This window comes from Rhinopithecus roxellana, chromosome 15 (genome assembly GCF_007565055.1).
Source record: "Rhinopithecus roxellana isolate Shanxi Qingling chromosome 15, ASM756505v1, whole genome shotgun sequence".
Lineage (NCBI taxonomy): Eukaryota > Metazoa > Chordata > Mammalia > Primates > Cercopithecidae > Rhinopithecus > Rhinopithecus roxellana.
The window spans coordinates 90364505-90389952 of NC_044563.1; the positions used below are offsets into that span (position 1 = coordinate 90364505).

Consider the following 25448-nt stretch of genomic DNA (forward strand, 5'->3'; position numbering starts at 1 on the left):
AGGTCTAGAGGCGATACAATTTAGGATTCTTGTCTAGAAATCAGTATGATTCAATTCTGTTCAAGCCAAATGATATCCGTAGACTCCAATTGTGTGCAAGCCCTGTGTGGAGCCTCAAGTCATCTGCGTTAGTCCAGCTTCCTATTCTTGGAAATCAGCTTTGCTTGATTGGACCTATATTGGCAAGTTAATGTTTGATAGTGGCCTGGCCTTTATAAAAGCATACAATTTTGCAGACGACTCCTTCTCAGGCTAGAGTATCTTTGCTTGAAGGAGTGGATTTATTCTGTGTGAGCCAGGGAAGCAGGCATGAAGAAGGGGCATTCTGAAAGGGCAGGGAAGATCTTTTGCACCAGCTGAAAATGCCATCACATGGCTCTCCACCTGCCTCTTTTGAAGACTGGCTGTGGAGAGGTGGACTGTAGGTCTGAAGTGGGGAGATACCTTGTATTCTTCCAATTTCTCTTTGTTCAGTGGAGAATAAAGAAAATTTAAATACAGAGGAGATTTCTAGACCAAGCGCTAACTTTAGTTATCTGTGACATTGGGCTTCATTTTATTTACTCTGTGAATGAAGGGTTTAGAGGAAATTATTCTGGATCCTTCTAAGTCTTACATTTTCTGACCCTATGAGCTGGCTCAGGTAGGTCTTTGTTGAGGTTGGTATCTACATCAATGAGGAGGCAGTTCTCAAAGTTCTTTAGTGGTTCTCTTTTTCTTCTTGTCATTGCCAATGGATTTAAGATAGATTCTGTGAAGTTGACACAGGAGTCCTAAATTGTTTTCCTTACTTCACCCCTGTTGTTTTTGGTAAGTGTCCAATTTCAAGCTTGCATATCGGAATAGTTTACATTTCTATATTGTCATTTGCAAGAGAAGCACTGTGGTGTAGGGAAAGGAGCATGGGCTTTGCAGTCACTCTGACCTTTACCATTTAACTAGACCTGTGACCGCAGAAAGTAATTTAACTTCTCTAAACATCCAGTTTTCTAATTAATAAAAATGGCAGTAATTATCTTCACCTCTCAGGGAAAGTGTAGAGATTAAATGGGGCAACATGAAAAATGACTATCAGTAGATGCTCCATAAATCACCCCCCCCGCCTCCCCCCTCCCCCGTCCAATCCCCCCTCCAAGCTACCGCCTTCCTCCACGAAGAATCGGAATTCCTTCAGTCCTTACTTCCTTTACACCACCGAAGAACCGAATTTCTTCTGCGACCTCCCAGGCATCCTTACGGTCCTTTCGTTTGTGTCGTTTTCCTCCTTCCTTTCTTCCTCCTCCCTTCCTCTCCTTCCCCTCCCCTCCCTTCCCTCCTCTCCCTTCCCCTCCCCCTGCCCTCCTCTCCTTCTTCCTCTCCCCTTTCCTTCCTTTCCTTCCTTCCTTCCTTCCTTCCTTCCTTCCTTCCTTCCTTCCTTCCTTCCATAATGATGGAAGGTACATTTTTATCAGTATGTTTGCACATATTTGGGCTATCGAGTGATTCTATGTGGCTGGGTGGGGTTTTTCTTCTCCCCGCTTCCTCCTCCTGGATAGGGCACAAACCTGTTTAACAGGAGAAGATGGTAGCATTCTAATCTGTAGTAGATGCCCACAAGATGGGAGACGTGGTGTGGGAGATCTGGTTTTTTCAGCTAACACACAGAGGGAAGACCACTACTTAGGTGCTTTCCCTCTTTTCTTCACTCCCTGAGAACTGGACGAAGCCGATAAAGCTTAAGGATGGACAAACCAGTTTCAAACTCATAGACCTACAGGGCCAGGCAGGTGATATATATGAGGGACATGGGCTGGGTGTGAAAAAAAAGGCAACAGCATTACAAAGTTCATAGGAAAGGACACCTTTACTTTGGCATGAGTGTGCAATAGAGACTCATGGGGACTGTGCTGAAACAGAAAGAGCAGACCCCACTGAAAGGGGACAGCCACTACTCAGTATCAGATAATGATTGCTATGAGGGAACATGGGTTCTTTACTTCCAGATCTTTCCATTTTTAGAGGGAACCTAGAAATGTAAACATGTGAAATCTCTTGATTTTTAGTGCCTGGCAATGAAACCAAATTTTAAGATTATACTCCGTGGGCCAACTGAAAAAGATTATGCCAGTAGGTTGTGGCATCTGGGCTAAAGGAACCACGGAGCTGTGGGGGTCACTGGTGAGGGGAAGAAGATAATTAGCAGTCTAAGGGGGAGGGAAAGAGAAAACTAGAGAAGCAGGGCTGTCAAAAGTAAGACAAGTGAGCCATCCTGAATCTTTAGCTCCCTGGTGAATTCTGAAATGGATGGAAATGTAGGGCCAGCATCTCGAGTAAAGGACTGTTTAATGTGTATGTACTTGGCCAACTCAAAATAAAATGTTTGGAGCATGAGTAGCCCCATATGATATATGCTGTTTGGTTGACATATGCTTGTATTTTAACAACCAATGTTGTCCCTTTTATTTTTGCAAACAATATGGTATGATCTGGTCCTCACTTTAATTTTACATGAAAGGTATAATGCATCTGTGTAAATAAGAGAGCAAAGAAGTTTTCTAAATGCTTTAATTTTTTGTCACAAATATTTCTGCCTCTCTCAGGCCCTCCTTGCTGGAAAATGGAGGGCTAGTGACACATTTGTTAATGGCACTCTAAAAATGTGCTTTGGTATATAGAGGTAACAATGTACTTCTTGGGTATGTTAATAATAAATTGAGGTTATAATGGTTGCCATATTAGAGAAAATGAATAAGATTAGCCTCAGCAAAAGTAAAAATTAGTTTGGAAGTAGATAAGCTAGGGATATCAAAACTGAAAAAAACAATAGCTTCCCAGATAGCATTCTACTATATGCAATTTTTTGATGAATAATATTCAATTACAGAGTGTAATACCTTGCACAGCACTTGACATATAGTAGCTATTCAGCAAATGTTTTTGAATTTTATTACTTTTTAAACAAATTACTGAGTAATTTTCCTCAGTAATCATTTCTGTAACTCAGATAAAAATAGAAATTTATAAAAATTTTTATTTTCATTACTTATAAAAGTATATTTCCTAGAGAAAGTATCAGCAGTGGTAGAGACCAGAAAAAGTAAGTGTGTGTGTTCTAAACAGTGATTCCAACTCAGTGTGTTCAGAGAAGAACACTTTGACCCTGTCTGTGTTTACAGTCCCTGGTGACAGTGTTCTGTCGGTTTCCTCAGCCTTGTTGTATTTCTTTCTTTATTTTGGCTTTACAGAGATTAGGTCTCAAGTTATGAGAATCTCCATGGCCTTCAGGACCTAAACTTTTCTGTCATTCTTTTGCTCTTACTGGGCTCAGAAGGACATGCCAGGTGGGATACGTGTTTCTCTTTCAGAGCTGAAGAACGGGTCTGAGCTGTGGAATCAGTAGAGAAAGCCTTGGTCTCAGTGACCCCTTGGTTTTCAACCCACCTAGCCTCAGGCAGCCGGGAAGCCCTTTTACCGCTGGATACTGATGAGATGTTTTAGGTCCTTGCGCTTTGCAAAATTCCTTTCTCCCAGTGGGATATTATTAGGACATAGCCAGGCTAGAAAGGCCATGGGAAGCTTTGGAGGTAGGAGGATAGGATCCAGACAGGGTTGCAATAAGAAGTAGGGCATTCTCTTTGGTGCACTCCATAGTCCAACGGCAGTCCTGAGCTGATTCCAGTAAGGAACCAAGGGTGGACTTTCTTCTTTGGTTCTTTGGCCCTTTTGATTTCCTCAGCTGGGGCAGGGTGAGGATCGTGAAAGAAACCAGCCTCAGGTGTGTCTCCTCATGTCTGTCTCATCTAAACTTCAGCTTCCAGGCATCGCACGGTAGTTTTGCTTGGGCTCTTGGGCTCTTCTGGGTTTTTATCTGTTTTCTTTGATTCTTCATTAGGGTTGATATCATCGGTCTTCTCCTCCTTTACTACTTTGGTTTCAATCATTTCCTTCTGCTGATTCTTGTTTGTAAAAGGGAAGGCCTTCACATACCTTTAGGCATAAACATGAAATTAAAGTGAGAGACTCTGTGTAACACACATAATAATAGATAACACTTTTTTGGTCATGGTACATATTGGCACAGTACACTGGATACCTTTATTTCAGGGTGATGCTAGCACATGCATGCTCGAATATATTAACACATCACTACCTTAATGGATTCATTTAAATGGGACAATATGTTTGCAGGCCAGACTTTAGGCTGACCACATAATTTTTCCCACAAAAACAAAGAACCCAAAATCAAATAGAGCATATAAATTTTCCCCAGATGTCAATTTTTTTTATTTCTTGATTTTCAAAGGACACTCATTGACTGACAGCTGGATGACATGCATGTGCTGAAATAGAAAAGATTGGGTGGAGGGGAGAGAGATGAGATGAGGGAGAAATTTACAGTATAAGAGGACTGCTATCTCCATTTTGATCGGCAAAATGCCAATAGTGACCTTGAAAAAGCACAGGATAGAAACTTGACAAAGATTACAAGACTAGCAGTGCACCAGCAACCCTACCTTTTGACATAGCAAAATCCAAGACCAGCTGCAGCACCAAAAAAGAGGAGAGCAAGCACTAGCAGAGCCGTGGGGACACCTGCAAGGAACAGAGACATGGCCTGTTGGTCCTTCACTTAAACATTGTGTGTAATGCTCATTGAATGATCCAGGTGATTGAGACAGTACATAGTGCAGGAGAAAAACCTTCTCTGTAGCCCTTTATGATATTGGGCCCACACCAGCTTCTTTGCTTCATGCTTGTAGAATCATTGGCCTTGTCTCTCATACTCTGTCAATTCCATCAGTTGCAATATGACAGAGTTCATTTCTCCTCCATGGCCTTGAGACCTACTCTAGTCAACAAGCCTGCCTGAGAAAGAGATGACTAGAATAAAGTTATAGGCCTTTAGGGTATATATTTTAAAAAGAACTTCTACATAGGAACAGATAGTGATTTATTTTTAGAAGTCTTGAGTTGTCAACAGTGACATTCTTTTATACTTATACTTTTTCGCGTAATCACTAAGGTTCTTTACCCCTCTCAGATTCTATGACTAAGAAAGTTGAGTTTGTGTTAAGCTTTTATTAGTATTTGGCAGGTCCTGAGTGCCTCATCTAGAGACAGGCAGGATTCTACGAACTGTCTGTTATACATGAACATACATACACATGTAACATAGACACAGAAACCATTTACCTCCAAACCCAGCAGCTTCATTCTTGAATGCTGCTTTATTTTCAACAAATGGTTCAGTTTCTGTAGACATGGTGCTAGTTTCCATAAAAACTTCTGTAATGCAAATCAATTTTTTTCTCCGTGGAATAGAAGTGGAAGCTGGAGCAGGAGTAGTAGTAGGGGCAGGTGTTGTAGAGTAAGGGGACGTCACCGAGTAGGTACTGTCACTGACAATAAATTCTGTTGTGTGTGTTGCAGTTTGAGTGTTGAATATGGGATCTTTGGTGGTGATAATTTCTGGAATGCACGAGTTAGTCCAAGTATCTGTCGGGAGAGAGAAACATGAAATAAAAGTATTGCAACAGCCTCCTAACTGTTCTTCTTGCCTCTAGTCTTACTACCTCCAAACCCCTTATACTGCAGCTGGAATGGTCTTTAAAAAGCACATCTAATCATATCACTTCCATCCTTAGAAGCTTTAGTGGCTATCTCTGTTGTATGGCCTACAAGGCCTTCTGTGATTTGGCCCCTGCTGACATGCCAGCCTCATCTGCTCTTTTTCTCTCATTGCCCCTGCCATACTGAAATTACTTGAAATTCCTTGATACGCTTTATCTTACATCCAAGCCTTGCACCACGATGCTTTATTCACCTTTATAACTCTTTGCCTCTCTTTAATTAGCTTACTCTGACTCATCCCTCAGGTCTCAGATTGACCCTCTGTTTTTCTCAGGCAGACTTGTTGACTTGATTGGGTCCCTAGGCATATGTTCTTGTACCTCCTTGTCACAGTTCTCATTACACTGTTCCCCACTGGACTGCAAGCTGGCTGGAAGCAGAAACCCCATCTGTCTTGGTCATCATGGTATTAGCACTGTGTGTGGTACACAGCACGGGCTCAATAACTATTTGATGAATAGGGAAGGAAGGAAAAGGAAAAAGAAGGAAAGTATAGATTGGAAGACCAAATATACACATGTGGTGTCACTTCAGGACAAAGATATGCTAAGACCTATTATTTTTGGGCTCATTAAAAAAAAAAAGTGAACAAAAAGGGGCCAGGAGAAAGATAAGGGTTTGCTTTCCAATCTGTTGAATATGCTAGAGAGGAAACACTTGTTAAAGCATCTTAATCTGAGTTGACCATGGCAGTAAGTGTTTAAACAGGTATCTCATTGAACAATATTATCAAACCCTTGTTTACACAGGAGGGAACTGAAGTTTCGAGAAATTGAATAACTTGCCCAAAGTCACATAGCTAGTAAATGGCAGAGCCATACAATATATTATAATATAAATTTACATATATTTTAAGTCCCTAATTATTTATGGCAGTGGGTAGCATCAGCTGAAATGTTTGCTATGAAGAAATCATTATTCTATTAAGTTGATTCATTTTTGAAAATTAAAATAAATACCAATCAAAATAATGATACTATTGATAAAACATTTTGACCACATGTGTACTGTTTTTATGCTATTCATTTTACTTTGAAAAGACTTCCATTCAAATACATATAATCCTTGGCCTTATCTTCCCTGAACTGTTAACTACATTTCTCATTTTTAGCACATGCTAAGCCCTTCCCTCAGAAAATGAACATTTTTGAGTGTCAGGGGCAAAAAACATACTGAGCTCAATATAACATGTTGGAAACTGAAAATACAGAGAAAAATAAGACATCGCTCCCACATCCAGAAGAACAGAGGATGCATTTTGATAAGGATGGGGGAGATCACTAGGGAGTCAGAGGGCATGGCATTTGGGCAGAGTATGGAGGATTAATGTGTTCATTCTACAAATGCTTATGGAGCACTTACTCTGTGCCAGGCATGGTTCTAGGTGCTAGGGACATGGAGCAAACAAGACAAAGGGTCATTCATGCTATTGGAAGGATAGAGATAATAAAAAATAGTAATAAATAAGCCAGAAATTTCAGAGGATGATAAATGTTGAAAGGAAAATTAAGCAGGAGATGAATTAGACTGATGAGGTGGATAACGGAGGACAGAGGGTGATAAGAGAAGGTCTCTTGGGGAGGCGATATTTACACTGAGTCCTGAATGATGAGAAGAAGTCAGTCATTGAAGATCTGGGGCAGAAGCATTCAAAGGAAAGAGAACAGAAAGTTCAAGAGCCCATTTGATGAATAAGAAGGCCAGGATGGTTGAAACAGAGAAGGAGCACATCTAGTATAGAAGAGGGAATAGAATATCCCAGTCAATAGGAATAGCATGATCTGAGAATCCAGAAGTTTTAATGTGTAGTTATGTTAGAAAAATGACAATGAGCAAGTGTGACTGGAATGTAGGGTGTGTGTGTGTGTAAATGGAGATATGAAAGACTGCAAGCAAGAGATGAGACTGGGAAGATAGATTGGAGTCATAGACTATCAAGATTTATAATTGCTATGTTAAAGAATTTGGAATTTATTTTGTAGAAGAGGGAATTTTCAACTGAGTTTCACAAATCTTCCAAATTATATACAAAAGTCCTCATATATATCCACTTTTATGTACAAAATGCTTCACAATTTACATCATATTCTCTAATGGGAAGTTATCTGAGGCTATGGAGCAGAGCGGTAAAATAATTATCAATGGAAGTGTGTGGAGGATGAGATGCAGAGCAGAGAGGGTATAGTCCAGGAGCAAAGAAGGAGGTTATTGCAATTCCGCCGAAATAGGAAAAGCAGAAGTTTCTGGACTTCTAAAACCTAGAGATCTTCTAAAGAGGAGAGGTGATTCCCACCTCTGGCTGCAGGTTAGAATCACCTGAGAAGCTTCTAAAAACTACTGATGTCCAGGACTCACCCCAGGCCTTGTATATTACTGATGTGTGGTCATCATCCTGGAAGGTGCTACACTGAAATAGCATGACTCAATACAGTTTAGCTCAAGATTTAAATCCTGGCTCTGCCCCTTATTGACCATGACCACAAGGAAGGTACACTCTAAGCATCAATTGCTGCTCCTGAAAGTAGAAATGATTCACAGGTTTCATTTTACTGAGGATCAATGAGATAGTAAATGTCTAGGGCCTGGTATAATGTCTGGGCGTAATGGTAAGATCTGCAAGAATTTGTTTCCTTGACCTCTCCGTTCATACATGTACCTGAGAAGGACACAGTATGAAGGAGTAAAAGCAATTGGTGGTCCCTAACTGATTAAGAGTACAATGTATCTCACCTGGAAGTGAGATGCTCTCCTTCCCCTCCAAACTACAAATAATTTCTCTAGAATGTGCTGAGTGCTCTGTTAGATATTAAACACAGGGTGCAGTGGGAGCCCAAAGGGAGAGAGAGGGTTATGGAAAATGCATCTGGAGAAGATGGCACTTGATATGTGAATGAAGAGTAGGAGCTGGCCAGGTGTAGGAGCTGGCCAGATGAAGAGTAGGAGCTGGTCAGATGAAGAGGATGGGCATTGTGGCAGCAGGAACAGCACTACACAAGTGGTGTGTGCAAAGCATTAACAGCGCTTTGATCCCCAGACCTCACAGTAACAGCAATAAAAAAATAAAGTTAGGACTAGGAGTGGGGTTTGATCCCCTGTTCTCACAAGGATAGCAACAAGAAAGACAATTAGGATAAGGTTTGTATGGGGGGTCAGGGTTACTCCGATCCTCAAATCTCACAAGATAGCAATAAAAAGGAAATTACGAAAACAAAGAAAATCAAGGTAAGGTCAGGATTAGCATTAGGATCAGGGTTAGGGAACCCTAATTTTCACCAAGAAGTCAATGGACACACACACACATGCACACGCACGTGTGCACACACACACACACACACATTTTGAACATCTAGGTTTCTATCCTGATGATATATCTCCATAGATGTGAAACAACGTATTTTCAAGGTTATATACCTTAGAATTACTTTGAATAGAAAAAGATTGGAAATAGCTCAAAAGTCCATTAATAGAGGACTGGTTGAATAAACTATGATACAGCCACCCAATGGAGTACTATGCAGTCGTTAATAAAAGAGACAAGTCTGTATGAACCAATATGGAGTAATTTCTAAGACTTGAGTGGAAACAGCTAGGTGCAAAGTGGTGTATATAGTATGCTAGTTTTTGTAAGAAAGGGCAACAAGACCACATACAAACACACTCCTTTATACACAAAGCAACACAGAGGGATAAACCAGAAATGAATGAAAATGGTAGGTGGAAACTGTGGAAGGCATGAGAATAAGACTTCTTTGAATACACTTTTTAAAAAGTGCATTTTGGACCATTGAACCATGTAAATATTTTAGTTATTCAAAAAATAAAAATAGGACAAAAGTCAAACCCTAAAATTGATTACAAAGAGAAGTGAATGAACCTCAGCTATTTCAAAATGATAATATAATTACACAGAGAAGCAAATTTTTAAAGTCACTCCTACACACAATTCACTGACTGTACATCCTTAGAGGAATATCTTCTAAGGACTAAAAGATAGGCAAAGAAGTCTTAATTTTACTCAGTAGGTTTATTATTCCTAATGTTGGTTTTGTAAGTTTGAAACTTGTAGGATAAGACAATATATTAATATTATTCATTGTGAATTAATATTTTCATTATAAGAGACACAAACATAAAACAAAGTAGACTAACAAAGAACTTGAATTGTTAAATTTGAGTTGGAACTATCAATATAAACTTATGTACATAAAATTGTCTATCTGTCCACTGCTAGGACTGAAAAGCAATGAAAACTCCAGGAGGAATGAGAACAACTTGTATCCAAATCTTGGTTTCTAATTAACACTTCCCTTTAAAAGGAACTAAGGCTCCTTGGAGAAATAAGTAGCTGATTCCATGCCCGAGATACAGAAAGTATGAAGTGAGCCTGGGACATGGTATTGTGTATGGAAACCAGGAATTACCTAAAAGCAAATGGGATAAAGGACACACAAATCAACTAGAAGGGGCTCCCACTTGCCAGATTCAGGACAATTTGAGCATCCAAACAAACAAAAGAATAATAATTGTAAAATGGATTATAAGACATTGAACATATTGAATAAGTAAAATGCATGTGCCCATGATAGTGTAAGAGGGAGAAAAAAAGGGTGTGTGTGTGCATCTGTGTAGGTGTGTGTGTTTGAGAGAGAGAGAGACAGAGAGAGAAAGATTCTTCATCAAAGATGCCAACTAATAAATGTAAAAGGAAGGATAGATTTAGAAAAATCGCCATTTTCAGTCCCCCATATAATAACTGATTCCAAGAAGGATCATCAATGACTGCTTAAATGTCTAGATAAAAAGTAGTTGAAGATCAAGATATTTGCATGGTGTCAAAATATCACATTGTAGATCACCCACTAATTGCAAAGGGAAAGATACAGTGTTACAGTTTCATAAGCGAGATAGGGCAGTTGCCACTTTAATCAAACAATCAAAGTTAGCATAATTAGTAGTGGGAAATACTGACATTAAGTGTCTTTTGTTGTGATGTGATCCAAAATACATAATATCATCTATGAAGTACTTTTGCCAAAAATATTGAATATGAGCCTAATCAAGCCTCTAGACTTAACTTTCAGCATAAGAAATACACAGAAAATGTGGCACATACACACCATGGAATACTATGCGGCCATAAAAAAGAATGAGTTCATGTCCTTTGCAGGGACATGGATGAAGCTGGAAACCATCATTCTCAGCAAACTAACACAGGAACAGAAAACCAAACATCACATGTTCTCACTCATAAGTGGGAGTTGAACAATGAGAACACATGGACACAGGAAGGGGAACATCAGACACTGGGGCCTGTTGGGGGGTAGGGGGCTAGCGAAGGGATAGCATTAGGAGAAATACCTAACGTAGGTGATGGGTTGATGGGTGCGGCAAACCACCATGGCGCATGTATACCCATGTAACAAACCTGCACGTTCTGCACTTGTATCCCAGAACTTAAAGTATAATAAAAATAAAATTATAAAATAAAATTATCTCTGGAAAAAAAAAAAAAGAAATACATGGGATAGGAGTACAAGTTAAACGAAACCATGAGGAAATAGACAAATCCAAGTCCTCCTTCTCTGGCTCTTCTCTGTTTAGTCAGAGAGCTGGGTATCATCACATTGCGGGCTGGCAGGAAGGCAGTTAAAAAGCAAAGCCATTTGACAGGCATGGGCTGGCTATGAGGTATGCAGGCATGTAGCTTACCAATTCCCCAGCCAGTGATGATAGACCAAAGAGGCAGAGAAGGGAAGGAGGATGGCAAATACAATGTTAGGAGAAGCCCTATGTTCCAGTCTTGATTCTGCCACTAACTGACTGTAGGACCTTGAACGAGCTAAATCCCTGTTCTGAATTGTAGTTGTTTCATCCATGAAGTGAAGGAACTGGTCAAAGTTTCTCCATGGGCCTTTTCTGTGCCAAAGCCCTCTGGATCAGGGAACTACTTGGATCCTATATTGACTTTCTGGGACAGCTTTTGCTAATATTGGCTGGTGCAAATTTATCTCTGGGATCTTAGAGAATGATTTTGAAATCTATCCTGCGTATGACCTCTCAGCCACCTAACCTTCAGAAGGTCAGATAGATAAGTAAGTGTGAAGAGTAATAATCAGACAGGGGTCCTTATGACAAACTGAGAACAAGTGAGTATTTAGCAAAAGAAAAACTTTCTGAGAAGTACTTAGGTGAAGCACTTGGGCTAAGGCAGCCAAGGTCTTCAAGCAAGGTTAGTGGGTGACTTCATGACCACGAACAAATCAGTGCTACCCTCCAGGTGTCAATCTCTTCCTTCATAAAACGGAGACTGGGTCTGGTTCTTAAAATTATAAAGGAATGTTGAACAGTGGAAAGAGCGTGGCTTGAGTTAGACCTGAGTCTGAACCTTTACAGTAATGAGACCTTAGACAAATGCGCTTAAATCCTTTGAACTCGGTTTCTTTTTTTTTCTTTTCTTTTTTCTTTTCTTTTTTTTTTTTTGAGACAGAGTCTCACTCTGTCGCCCAGGCTGGTGTGCAGTGGCTTGATCCCAGCTCACTGCAAGCTCTGCCTCCTGGGTTCACGCCATTCCCCTGCCTCAGTCTCCCGAGTAGCTGGGACTACAGGCACCCACCATCACGCTCGGCTAATTTTTTGTATTTTTAGTAGAGATGGGGTTTCACTGTGTTAACCAGGATGGTCTCAATCTCCTGACCTCGTGATCTGCCCGTCTCGGCCTCCCAAAGTGCTGGGATTACAGGCGTGAGCACTGTGTCTGGCCTGAACTCGGTTTCTTTATCTGCAAAATGGGGATGATAAAGCATACCTCACAGGGAAGTTGTCAAGGTTCAGTGAGATATCCTAGTACAGTAAGCCCTATGGATCTATAGGTTCCATGTAGGCGGAATCAACCAACCTTGGATTGAAAATATTTGGAAAAAAAAAAAAAAGAACAATACAATGATAAAAAAGCAAATAATACAGTACAATGACTATATAGCATCTACATTGTATTAGGTATTATAAATAGCTTAGAGATGATTTAAAGTGTACAGGAGGATACGTGTAGGTTATATGCAAATACAACCCCACTTTATATCAGGGACTTGGGCATCTGCGGATTTTTGTATATGATGGGGTGCCGGAACCAATCCGCCACTGACATTGAGGGATGACTGTGCATTGCTTTGTCCATAATGGATGCATTACATAACATCTGTACCTTTGTTTCCTTCCCTTCTGCCTGCTTATCTTATAGGATGCAGGGATGGCAGCAGTGGTAATTGAGCCTCCTGAATGTCTTCTCCTGTGTTGCCATTCAGTCACATTTGTCCTAACTTTTTCCTCTGAGGGGCATATTGCCACCCCTAGCCTGGCCAGAGAGACAGTTCTGGGAGAATCAGATGACCGTGGCTGTGATTGTTTCTGCTGCTGCTCAGGGTTACTCTTCCCAGACAGGTCTCAGATTGAGAGATACCCAGAGAATGCCACATGGAAAGGCTGCAGATCAGACTCACCAGATGAGTTGTAACAATAGGCTGCAAACTGTCGGTTCACTGCAACTTTCCAAATCAGGACGCTCACCCCATTTTTCCCACACTTGGGATTTGGGCTAATCCTAGAGATGACCACGAATCCATCTCCAACCCAGCCATAGCTGTAAAAGAATACACACTAGTTGAACAGAAAAATGATTAGAAGGCATCATCTCTATTGCTGAACAAGAACACAGAGCTAAAAAAGAACTCCAGCAGTGACAGTGAAACCAGCTGTTTCTCACCTGCAAGTCTCGAAGCTAGCCTTCCAGGCTGTTTCAACTTGGTCTTTGCTGGCCAGAGTTAGTCCCAGCAGCCTACAGGCCTCCTTAGCTTCTGTGAAATTCAGCTGCGGGTTTGCTTTTTTGCTCACAAGGGTGATCCCCATAATTCTGCATGACACCTGGATGGAAAGCTCTGCAAAGGAATCACATAAGTCCTCAGTTTGCTGCTGTCCTTGTTTCCAGCCCTTAGACTCTCCTTCCTAGCAGAGCATATTGTCTTGATGCAGCAGGGAGGTCTATCTGGCTGGGACTGGGGTTTAGAATAACAGGACATAGACCAGGCATTTTCCACAAGGACCATCTGCTGGGCTAGATGGATGCTTGTTCTTGTCCAAGCTGTAAATGTCACCTGATCAAAGTCTATCCCATCCCACTGCATTAAGATGCCTTGCCTTGCTCACCACATGGGGGCTCTGGCGGTAGCCAAAGTTGTTGGGGTGCAGTCTAAGGGATGAAGTTACTGCAAACCTTTCTGGAGTCTATAAAATGAAGCATCTGAGACTTCGAGAAAGACAGAATTCAGGGCTCTAGTTAATAGAATAGTTAGCAATACTCCAAACCAATGTGGTTTGGGGACACTACTGTTTGTGAGATGGGCTGAAAATGTCACACTTGTTTTAAAAGAATGTGAGTGCTCTCAGTTCCAGGTCTTTTGGCCATTGGGGGGCAGGCTTACTCAGAAGTTCCTGGAGGAGCTGGCAGTAAACCTTGAATGGCAGAAAAACTAAATAAAGAAAGCAGAATTTTAGAGTCAGACTTGGGCTTAGATCTAGCATATGTCACTTGCTAGCTCTGTGACCTTAGCCCAGATACTTCATCTCTTTAATCTTCAGCTCTTTGAGCCTCCTTATTTATAAATCAAGAGAGTCACAGTGTCTACTGAACAGGGTAGTGAAAGTTACTTGAGTAAATTCTAATACAAATGTTTAGCATAGTGCCTGCCACATGGTAGGTGCTTAATAAATCACACATAACATTATCATTGTCTTTAAAGCATTTTCGTTTTGGTCTGCTAATGATTGATTACCCCGCAGAAGCTGAGGCTGTTGAATAGGTAAGATATGAATAATATTTCTACTCAAAATCTAATGGATTTGGGAATTCTTTTGAACCCTTTTCTCTGGGTTCTGGGATGTATAGACCTATATGTAATTGCCAAGCTGTATTGTATTCAAGTACATTATTCCTACTGGGCTTCATCCATGAACATTCATAAAAGGGCATTTAAATCTCTCAAATAATTTCTTGTATACAGCTCTGTGTATTGGATGCTCAAATGCTTTGACCACTTTCCAGGTTGATATCTAATGGAAGTTTCTTTTTGAAAACATGAAAGGAGCATTTCTAAGTCCTCCATGTGAACCTTGCTGTGGTGGCAGATTAGGAGCACACACTCAATTATGCCTGATTCTAAAACCCCAGTTCCTTTTCTTTCCTTCTTCTTTCCCGAGAGATGGATCTTGCTGTGTTGCCCAGGCTGGTCGTAAATTTCTGGGGTCAAGCCATCCTCCCGCCTCAGCCTCCCTGAGTAGCTGGAACTACAGTGTGCACCAGTACGGCCAAGCAAGAACCCCAGTTCTTTTTTTTTTTTTTTTTGAGACAGAGTTTTGCTCTTGTTGTCCAGGCTAGAGTGCAATGGCATGATCTTGGCTCACCGTAACCTCCACCTCCTGGGTTCAAGCAATTCTCCTGCCTCAGCCTCCCGAGTAGCTGGGATTACAGGCATGTGACACCACACCCAGCTAATTTTGTATTTTTAGTAGAGACAGGGTTTCTCCCTGTTGGTCAGGCTGGTCTTGAACTCCTGACCTCAGGTGATCCGCCCGTCTCGGCCTCCCAAAGTGCTGGAACTACAAGCGTGAGCCTCTGTGCCTGACCTTTTTTTTCTTTTTTTGAAACAGAGTCTCATCCTGTCACCCAGGCTGGAGTGCAGTGGCATGATCTTGGCTCACTGCAACCTCTGCCCCCCGGGTCCAAGCAACTCTTGTGCCTCAGCCTCCTGAGTAGCTGGGACTACAGATGCGAGACACCACGCCCAGCTAATTTTTGTATTTTAGTAAAGATGGGGTTTCACCATGTTGGCCAGGCTGGTCTCAAACTCCTGACCTCAGGTGATCCACCCACCTCGGCCTCCCAAAGTGCACAGATTATAGGCCCAACCCAGCCCCCAGTTCTTAACTATGACACTGTTTTACCTTTCACCGTGCTATAAGGAAATGAACACACACACACACACACACACACACACACACACACACACCCCTAGGCTGAACTCCCTGAACACACCATTTACCCTGAAATTTGGCTCTTTTAGCTCACGAGATTGCTATTGCTCAGGTCTCTTATAGCTATTTCTTTGGGAATGGATTGCAGAGGTTTATCTGTCACATTATCAGGTGGTCTTACTACCCTCTCATCATATGTCATTTGTACTCTAAATACTATTATTTAGAGCAGTGATAGACTTATTCTAGGTGAATAGACTTAGCTTTGAATATTTTTTTCTCTTGTTAACTGTCTGTTGGGACATCAAGTCAGCATTCTCATCTGAAAATGGGGATGGATATATCTTCTTCACGTGATTTTTATCAGAATTAAATTAGATAACTTGTACCTAGCAGAGGCGGGGCCCAGTAGGAAGTCAACAACATTAGTCATTTTATGCTTTCCTATTTCATTTAGGGATCAAAAGAGGCAGCTGGAATCTAAGGGGGACTCCAGTAACTCCTCCCTTAAGATTTCTCAGGAAACAGCAAACATAGTAGAAATAGTGTATGCTTAGGAGTTAGATATAAGGATGTGGAATCAGATAATAGCATATGCTTAGGACTCAGATAGGGCTGAATTCAAACCCATTATTTATTATGTACTGCCTGCATGACATTGGGCAAGTCACTTCACCTATAAACTGTCTTCTTGAAAGGATTAAATGAAATTGTATATACACACCTAGCTCTGGATCGCTATATAATTGGCCCTCAAAAATAGTTCCCACCCCCATTCACTTACCTTCATCAGCTACTTTATTCTGCAGTCATGGTTATGATGACTTTTGGTTGTTGCCAAAAATGTAATTTCCTTAGGAATTTTTTTTCCCTTGCTGAGTGTAGTCCAGAGTGTGATGGAGTCATTTTCAAAAAACAGTGTCCAATAGTTTGAATAATGGCAGCATTGTGGGGAAAAATAGTCTCCCCAGAGCATTTAAAAGAAGACCAAACTTATTTGAAAGTAACAGTATTTAAAAAAAACTAATCATATAACTCTGATCTCCTTATAAAATGTAATGCAACAATACATAAATCAACTCTGGATGTCTGTTTCTAGCGTATTTTATATCTCAGGTCATCTTCCAGCATAGGAACACACATTTTCCTATTAAAGTGCTCAGATTTTCATTTGCCCAGAGCTGCAATGAGTGATTTGTGGTTACAATTTTTTGCCTACAGTGCAAAATGAGGTTTCCATTTAGGCATCTCAAAAGTCCAGCAATCACTTTAAGTCATTCCTTTAGTAGACAGCCGATGGCTTAATTTTCAAACTTACATTTTTACAGATTTTTTTCCTGTTAACTTGCTATTTACTGAATATTTTTTTGAAAACATTGCACTTCATTCATGGTATGATAAAATTAAAATTAAAATAATTATGCTAACACTCCCAAAAACATAAAAATAGGCCGATTTTAGTGAAAGTTACCCATTATTCCCAAGCTTAGTGATTGCTTTACAGTTTTTACAATCATGGTTTCCTTCTTCAATGAAATACTTAAAAAAAATTATTACTTCTGGATGTAGTGGCTCCTGCCTGTAATCCTAGTACTTTGGTAGGCTGAGGCGGGAAGATCCCTTGAAGTCAGGAGTTCAAGACCAGCCTGGGCAACAAAGCGAGATCCCATTGCTACAAAAAATTTAAACACCACCCATACAAAAAAGAGTAAAAATCAAATGGTTTCTCTTCAATGTTTTATTTCAAAATGTCCTCATTAAAAATATTCCATAACCAAAAGTAAAAGTCAAGATGATACAAAGGTAAATGTCAATCATTTTGGTGAAGCTGACAATATGGTAAAATACTTTTGCCAGAGCAATACCACCAATTAGACCTGCTGTTGACATTGAGGGTCACCTTCATTCCCAGAAATCCATAGTCAACAGCTTAGGAGGCTTAGGACAGTTTGCAAGATCTTGCCTTGCTTCAGTTTGGAAATCTGGTAAGAAACCTACCTTCTGCATGCAAAGAGCCTTGGACCAGGAGCCTCGTGGTCCAGATGGAAGCGAGAAGCAACACCAGGGTGAAGCACCTGGCCATCGTGCCTACCCCTTCAGAGCCAGGGAAACACCTCAGATGGCCACTGGTGGTATGAGAGGCAGATGCTCAATCACTAGTCTGGATGGAGAGTTCTGGAACTATGCTGAGGCTCACGCTCACTGCTCCACTTCATAACCGAGACATCCGGATTTCCCTGCTTTCAAGCTTCTGACTTGTCAAGGTCACTGGGGGAAATGAGTGACGTCCCTTGAACGCCCAGGCTGTACTTTGTGGATGGTCTTCTGGAAAATTTAGCTAATGCTGACTCAGAAAACACACAAATGAGGAAGGCAGATAGCACAGTGTGAACTGCTAAAGGTTCTCCCAATTCCCATATTCCCTGCTGTTCCTCCTCCCCCAGCAGCTCAGTTCTCACACCATTCACTGTTACTGCCTGTTGAGTCCATCATTTATGTACTCCTAGAAACATCTCTGTCCCTAAAGGAGACTGAGCATAGGTTGTGCCTCTTTTCCTCTGACAATTAGTGATTTTTCCACCCAGCTGTTCAGCCTTGTGATCTGCAGGGTATGATGCTGAAGCTCATGAAAGTAAATGTCCATTGAAATACTGAGTCTAGAACCTTCTGCCTTCCTTTGAGTCTCCTTTTACACATTTGAAATCTCTACATCACTACAGGTGATTCCTTTTTCAAAGAAAGCAGGCACATATAAACATTCACACTTAACATAACACAACTAGGAGGGCAATTTACAAAATTAAACGTCTTACACTTTCCCCAAGGATTTTTAACTTTACAATAGTAACCACCGCAGGGGTGCTTTATAAAATAACTTTCTCTTAATAACTCCTTTAATATACTGGTAGGCCAGAATTCAAGTCAGACTCCACCTTTCTTGTTCGATGAACATGAGGTTTATCTGTGCTGTGTACTAGCAGAGTGTACTCTATGTTTTTCCAGCCGGATTTTCAGTGGTTTGTGCTTCATGGTAATTATGGAGTTCTGGCTTGTAAGCAATGCCTTGGGCAAAGGTTTATGAGATTTTCCCAAAATGAATGTCTTTTATAGAAAAAGTATATGGATAATGAATTCTTTTTTATATAAGTGGTACTGGTGATAAAGTTAGATATTTTTGTGAAAAATATCAATAAAAAAAAGAATCTGCTCTAAACAAATGCAGGGAACTTCTAAGAGACCAGGGAAACAGCCCTTACACATCTCCAATACAGACCTCATGACCTGGGTGAGCACAAGCTCCAGTTTCCCAGAGACATGCATGAGTCTATCATCACAGTACCAGGGAGGCAGACAGGCAGAGTCCTGGCCTCTTCATGATTATTCTTAAAACCTAACACCATGCCCGAAAGAGAGCTAGCTTTCTAGCATTTGTTCACTTATTACAATAAGAACGAAGGAAGACAGGAAGGGGAAGAATGAATCATGGAAGGCAAGGCTTTGTGTCAAGGAGGAGAATGAGAGCCACAGCGATCAGCAGCCATAGAATTTCTGGAATACCAACGAAGAGGCCTGAGAAAGGCCGCTGTGCCAGCTTTCTATTGCTGTCCAAAAAATTACGATAGACTTAGTGGCTTAAACAGTACTCATTTATCATTTCACAGCTTCTATATATCAGAGGTCTGAGTGGGTTCAATTGGGTCTTCTGCTTTGGGTCTCAAGAAACTGACATTAAGGTGCTAGGTGGGCTGGGCTCTTACTCGGAGGCTCTGGGGAAGAATCCACTTCCAAGCGCATTCAGGTTGTTGGCAGAATTCATTTCTTTGAGGTTGTGGGAATGAGGTCCCTGTTTCCTTGCAGGGTGTCGGCCGGGGACCATTCTCTTCTCCCAGAGCCCTTCCATTTTCAAAGCACCAATGATGCACTGAGTCCTTCTCATACTTCTAGTCTTTCTTTCACTTCTACAGTTAGCCAGAGAAAGCTCTCTGCTCTTTTAAGAGACAGGGTCTTGCTCTGTTGGCTGGAGTGCAGTGGCGCCATTGTGGCTCACTGCAGCATCTACCTCCTGGGCTCAAGCAGAGTTCTCTGCTTTTAAGGACTCATCGGCCCACCTGGATAACCTCCCTATCTGAAGGTCAACTGTACCATCTAATGTAACACAAGAGTGATAGCTCCCATTCAAAGGCTCCAGGGACTGGGGTGGGACATTTTTGGAGGGCTATTCTAGAAATTCCGCCTTCCACAGTCACTTAACCTTGATTTGATTCTGATCTGCTTTCTGAGAGAAACTCCCACATCCACTGTTTTCCTCAGTCCTTTGCATCCCTCTGGGAGATTAATTTGTATATAATATTCCTTGTCCACATTTGAAGTGGATATTAGGGAGTATGGCCTCCTTGGGAATAGCACAGCCTTTGCAGTCCGCTTCCTGCTGGCGTAAGCTAAGATCCTAAAAGTCTTCTTAATTTTTTTAAAATTTTATTTTTAATCAATACATAATTATACACATGTACATTTTGATGTTTCCATACAAACAAGATGTAGTGATCAGATCAGGCTAATTAGCATATTCATCATCTCATTTATCCTTTGTGTTCGGGGTGTTCAATATCTTCTCTTCCAGCTATTTGAAAATGTTATCATTATCTACAGTCATCCTATAGTGTCATAAAACACTACAACTTGTTCCTCCTAAATATAATTTTATGTACTTTAGCAAATCTGTCTTTTCCTTTTCTCTTCCCTTTCCAGCTACTAGTATCCTCCATTCTGTTTTTTTACTTCCATGAGGTCTTTTGTTAGCTTCCATGAATTAGAACATGTGGTAACTTTCTGTTCATGGCTTATTTTACTTCACATAATGGCCTCCATTTCCATCTATGTTGCTGTGAACGTCAGGATTTTATTTTTTACAGCCGAATACTATTCCATTGTGTATGTACACCATGTTTTCTTTATCTGTTGCTGGACACATGTTAATACCACATCTTGGCGATTGTGAATAGTGCTGCAATAAACATGAGGGTGCAGGTATCTCTTTGGTATATTTTCTTTCCTCCCAAAAGCTGTTTCCTCACTTGAACAATCAAAGGGGATTTTAGTCCTGACTTTTTCTTTGTAAATTTCCTCACAGAGTTAGATTTATGCTTCCATGTGCCAATAATCATACCCCAAATCCTTTCCCAGTCATAATTCCCAGAAGTATTTCTTGTTTCTCAGAACCATACCCCTCAAATTTAGTGGTGAATACACTAAGTTCATTTGTGCTTACAAAGGGCCACATCCTTAAACTAGCCTTTGCCATAAGGCTGAGTTGATCTGTTCGACTGAGAAATTTTATTGGCTCCCACTCAAAGCTCTTTTTAGTCTGGGATTTAGAAGTGGTCAGATTTTCTCACCCTTCAATCTTTCACATTTCTGAATACTCTATATTATTTTTCATTTCTGCTCCCACATAGCCAATTATTTCTCCTGTAATACCTTGCTAAAGGCAGCCGAGTTTCCATACTCCAACACTGATTCTTTCCACCATTTATAAAGCAATAGGCTAACCATGAGATGCTTTCCAAGTAATCACAGGTAAGACTTTACCATCTTACCATCTTTCTAGCAGTTTTCTTGTTTCTTTCCACGTAGCTAGTAAGCTAGAACCTCATATTTTGGAATTTTGCTATTAAAGTACCCAATTTCTGGTTCAAATGTATGCATTAGTAGGGTAGGCTAACTATTATAAACATCCTGGAATCTCTGTGGCTTAATACATAAAAATCTTATCTCTTATTCATGTCATAGTTCAAAATTGGGAGTGCTCATTCAAAGACCCAGCTTCCATCTAGTGGTTCTGCCATGTTCTTGGGTCTCAGTGTTCTCATCTGAATCCTTTGGCTTTGGTAGGCAAAGAAGGGAGTAAAAAAAGGTGTGAGGTATTGGGCAGGAGAGTTTATTTTTAGGGAACTAGATTTGGAGAGTCCACATTCCCCTGCAGCTAACTGTAAGAAAGACCAAAAAACAGTTCAGCTGTGGAAATCAGGTTGGTTAAAAACTCAGCAGACTCAATCACAGCAAAATGTGTTAATTAAAAAAATCATAGACCAGGAAGATACAGGAGACTAGGATCAGGAATGGGGAAGGGAAGAGGAGTAGGAACTGATCCAGTCCCTGTGAGGTAGCCCATAGTACAACGACCAAGGGTTGGGGACCTCTGACTTGGTTCTGGGATGCACTAATATATCCAAAGGCATCTAATTCTTGGTTGGGGTAAGACTGTAACTCAGCTCCATAAAATGAGGAGGCATTTGGCTGCTGCCAGAGGTTTGGAAATGTGCTTTTATTTTCAAACTCAGGTATGTGACACTCTACAGTTCAATGCTAGCACACCTGTGTGAGGCCTAACAACATGAGGAACTGACAGCCAGTGATACACAAATCCAGCACTCCCTCTCCATTTACTCTGTCAGGCTGTATATGGGGAGCAACACATATGGCTTTGTGGCAGCCAGAAAGTGAAGGTCTTTTTAGGAGGTGACATCAACAATGACACAAACACATCACTCTGCAACTGAAGGCAGGAAACCAGACTCCTAGGGCTAAGCAGAGATGTCAGACTTCAGAGGCATTTGGGGGACTCTTCTTTCAGATCCATATCCTCATTGAAAATCCAGGGCCTGTTTCTCTCCAGTTCACTACTGCCTGGGCAGCAGCTCCCACTGCTTCAGGCTGGTCTTTGCTTTCCAGAAAAGATGGACCCACGAGCACTTTTTCAGTCATGCCCTTGTACATATGGCTACTCTTATGCTCCCTTTTGGAGATGTCCTTTTCGTTGACCTCCCTTCTTACAAATGGAATAGGGTGGGAGAGGGCCTGTGCCTGGAAGTACTCTTGCAGGCCTTTCTGTGGGGCAGCTGGAGGTGCAGGAGTTCTCTACATCTGCCTTCCTGGCCTTTACTCATCCAGAAACAAAGGTGGGAAAATTGTGACCAAGTGAACAATGGGGCCAGTAGATCCTGGCCCTTCTTTAAGAGAGGCAGAGATTGAACATTCCCCACCCAGAGTCTTGCTTCCATGGCCACTCTCTGGAACTCCATTTGCATCCTGTCTTTGGCTCTGAGGGCCTCATGTAGCTAAAGCTCCTTCAGTTGTATCCAGACCCCCTGGAAGAGGCCGGGAAAATCATCCACTTGTGCCCCCAAAGTCCCTCTGCCCTGCTCTGTAACTCTTTACCTTAATGGCACATCCTTGATCAACCCTGGCTTGGGCCTCAGTCATTTTCTAGCTACTGTAAAGGATGCCCCCTTTGGTAAACATCCGGCTTTAAAGTGGGGCATGCTTGGGGTGGGGGTCTCTCTGAAGGAGTGACTGCATTGAGCCCAGTCCTTGAGCTTGGAAATGATGTTGCTAGTCTGGTCTCATTCCTGCTCTCTCACAGAGTAGACTGAGAAACAGAATAAGCTGAGGTTAAGAAAGATGTTGCTTTTTGCATTGTGATGGTGGTGATGGTGCTGGTACTGGGAAGCATGCAGCATGTCAGCTGTCCCCAGGCTGCTCTCCACCACCTTGAATGTTTGTTTGTTCTTTTGAACAACATTTACCGACCAACATTTGAACAACGCTCCCAAGCGTCAGCCACCATGCTAGGCACTCACCTGAGAGATGAGTAAGACATGGTTCTTTTCTTTGAGGAAAAATGCTAGGGGAAACATAAATAAATAGGCTGTGATATACTATAGGTAAAGGTCAATAATAATAATGTTTAAAAAGTGCCAGAAAACACGGAGGAGGGTGTGTCCTATTACATTGTGGCTAGTAAGGAGTATGGAAGGAAGGTCATCAAAGTTGGTATGGAGGGGATAATTTTTGCACTTGGTCGAGAAGAGTAACCTGAAGAAAAGAGAAGAACAGCTAGAGACAAACTAGTGAGTGGAGGTCCAGTGCTATGAGAGAAACTGTTTAGTTTGGGAGCCAGAGATGGAGTAGCTGATGGGCCACTTTGGGGAGTGAGACTGGAATGTGAGGCTTCCAGCTAGGAGACCAACAGAAGAGTCAAGGAGAGCACAGCTCTGGAGCCAGCCTACCCTGGGGTTGAGCTCCAGTCCCATGATTTACTAGTTCGGTGTCCTTGTCAAGTTACTTGTTCTTTTTGTGCTTCAGTTTCCTTATTTGAAAATGGGAAGGGTAGTATCCACTTCATATTTTTTTTCTTTTTCTTTAGGACTTAAATGAATTCATGCCTATATAATACTGAGAACAGTGCTTGGTTCATAGTAAGTCATATATGAGTTTTAGCAATGAAAGCAAACAATATCAATAACAAAACAAAAACGCAAAACAATGACAATAAAACCCACATGGAAATCAACACCCCTACAAAACTGATGAAGGCAGTGGCTGTAAAAGTGGGGAGAGAAGTCGGAGAGGGGATGTGCTCCTTCCATTTTGTGCTAAACAACTGGGGATGCTCTGAAACATCGCCAGTTATACTTGGGTTGGAAATCCTGTTTGAACTGAAGCACTGAGGTGTAAGTTTACCCTTGCATGTAGTCACACACAGAGTAAGAGACTGAAGCAGAAAGCACATCTTCTCTCCTCATTCACCTGTGAAGTGGGTTAACTGTTTTCAAAGAGAGAATAGGGAATAGATTGTGCTGTACAGCAGCTCAGAGTCAGCATTTGAAATGGAGACTAGTGAGTCTGCCATTGAAGCCATGAGTTTTCAGTGTTTTTAAAACATCTTCAATCCATGTGGACAGCTCATTGAACAGGTGCCTGGTAACTGCCCCACACTAGTGAAAATCTGTGGGTTGGCTTGGCATGCATCTTATTTATCCAGAGGTACACACCCAGAGCACACTTTTGAAGGGTTTTTGGCTCTGTGCATATGCATGTTGTATGTGTGTACACAACAGTGTGTGTGGACAGATGCATATATATAATAATTCATATCTTCCCATTTCAAGCACTGAGCTAAATTCAGCCTATACTTCTTTTTCTGAGAGCCTTTCCTACTTCTGTAAAAAGAAACTCTCATTCCAAAGGAGAGAATGGGAGGCTGAAGTTATTGAAAATGAGATGGGAAATGGGAAGACAGTCACTTTGCAACTCCAAATTCCAGGTCTGATCCTTAGGGTATTAATCATTAAGCAAATTCTTCCTGATAACCGATTACAGAGAGGAAAAAAGAGAGTAAGTTTTTTACTGCCCGCTACCTCCTTCCCCCCTATGCCCCGCTCCCTACCCTCAACCACCAGTGAAGGTGTTTTAGTTCTCCCCAGCCACCTGAGCTAGGGGCAGGAGACCTTCCCTTCCAATAGAGCTCCTTGGCGAAGGTGACTTCTTTATCCACTGGATGCTTTCCCAGGGCAGTTTTGTTGATCCTCAAAGAATATCAAGTCACTGTGTATGAATAGCTCCCACAGAAGTGCCGAATGTTAAAAGAACCCTTCCTCATGACCTGATGGGATGGGATGGGATGGGATGGGCGGCAGTGTATCCACACCTGGGCCTGACGTTATACTTGGGGAAAGGGTGGTAGTCTGAGTGTCTCACAGCAGGGCACTGGCTAGGTGTAAGGTTTCCTACTGCTCTGTAGGCTGCTCGTGCTGGAGTCCTGAGCTCCACCAGGAGTCCCTCTGGGCTGCCGAGCAAGTGGATCTTCCAAGGGGCCCATCAGCCTGCTCTGCACAAGAGTTATAGGAATTGTAGAGCCCCAGCACAACAGTCAAGACCAGCATCACTGCAGCCATCATCCAGATCACTTGCCAGTGCTGACACAGTTTGGGATACATGACTTGTAAGAAATGGACCAATTCTTCAAATTTGCT

At 41.6% G+C, this 25448-nt stretch overlaps 2 protein-coding genes across 2 annotated transcripts in view; both read right to left on the reverse strand.

Annotated features, from left to right (window-relative positions):
- Nucleotides 1–1824: 1824 nt before the first annotated feature.
- LYVE1 (lymphatic vessel endothelial hyaluronan receptor 1) lies at nt 1825–18125 on the reverse strand. The gene is made up of 6 exons (XM_010384810.2): nt 17632–18125; nt 13370–13541; nt 13107–13246; nt 5173–5475; nt 4494–4572; nt 1825–3966 (listed from the first exon to the last, which is right to left on the reverse strand). Exons 1-6 carry the CDS (start codon nt 17714–17716, stop codon nt 3780–3782), a joined length of 966 nt encoding a protein of 321 aa, XP_010383112.1. The 5' UTR covers nt 17717–18125; the 3' UTR covers nt 1825–3779.
- A 3814-nt stretch (nt 18126–21939) lies between these two features.
- Nucleotides 21940–25448, reverse strand: part of MRVI1 (murine retrovirus integration site 1 homolog) — a 78075-nt gene continuing 74566 nt past the window's right edge. Inside the window, 1 exon segment of the mRNA XM_030917497.1 lies at nt 21940–25446. Within this exon segment, the coding sequence (XP_030773357.1) occupies nt 25203–25446 (244 nt within the window). The 3' untranslated portion in view covers nt 21940–25202.

Bases quoted from the DNA above. Each gene is read 5' to 3' on its own strand.
- LYVE1 (XM_010384810.2), bottom strand. From the start codon at position 17,716: ATGGCCAGGTGCTTCACCCTGGTGTTGCTTCTCGCTTCCATCTGGACC. The intron at 13,542-17,631 runs GTAGGTTTCTTA...ATTCCTTTGCAG, and splicing joins AGGCTCTTTGCATGCAGAAG to AGCTTTCCATCCAGGTGTCA. The intron at 3,967-4,493 runs GTAGGGTTGCTG...TTATGCCTAAAG, and splicing joins GGATTTTGCTATGTCAAAAG to GTATGTGAAGGCCTTCCCTT.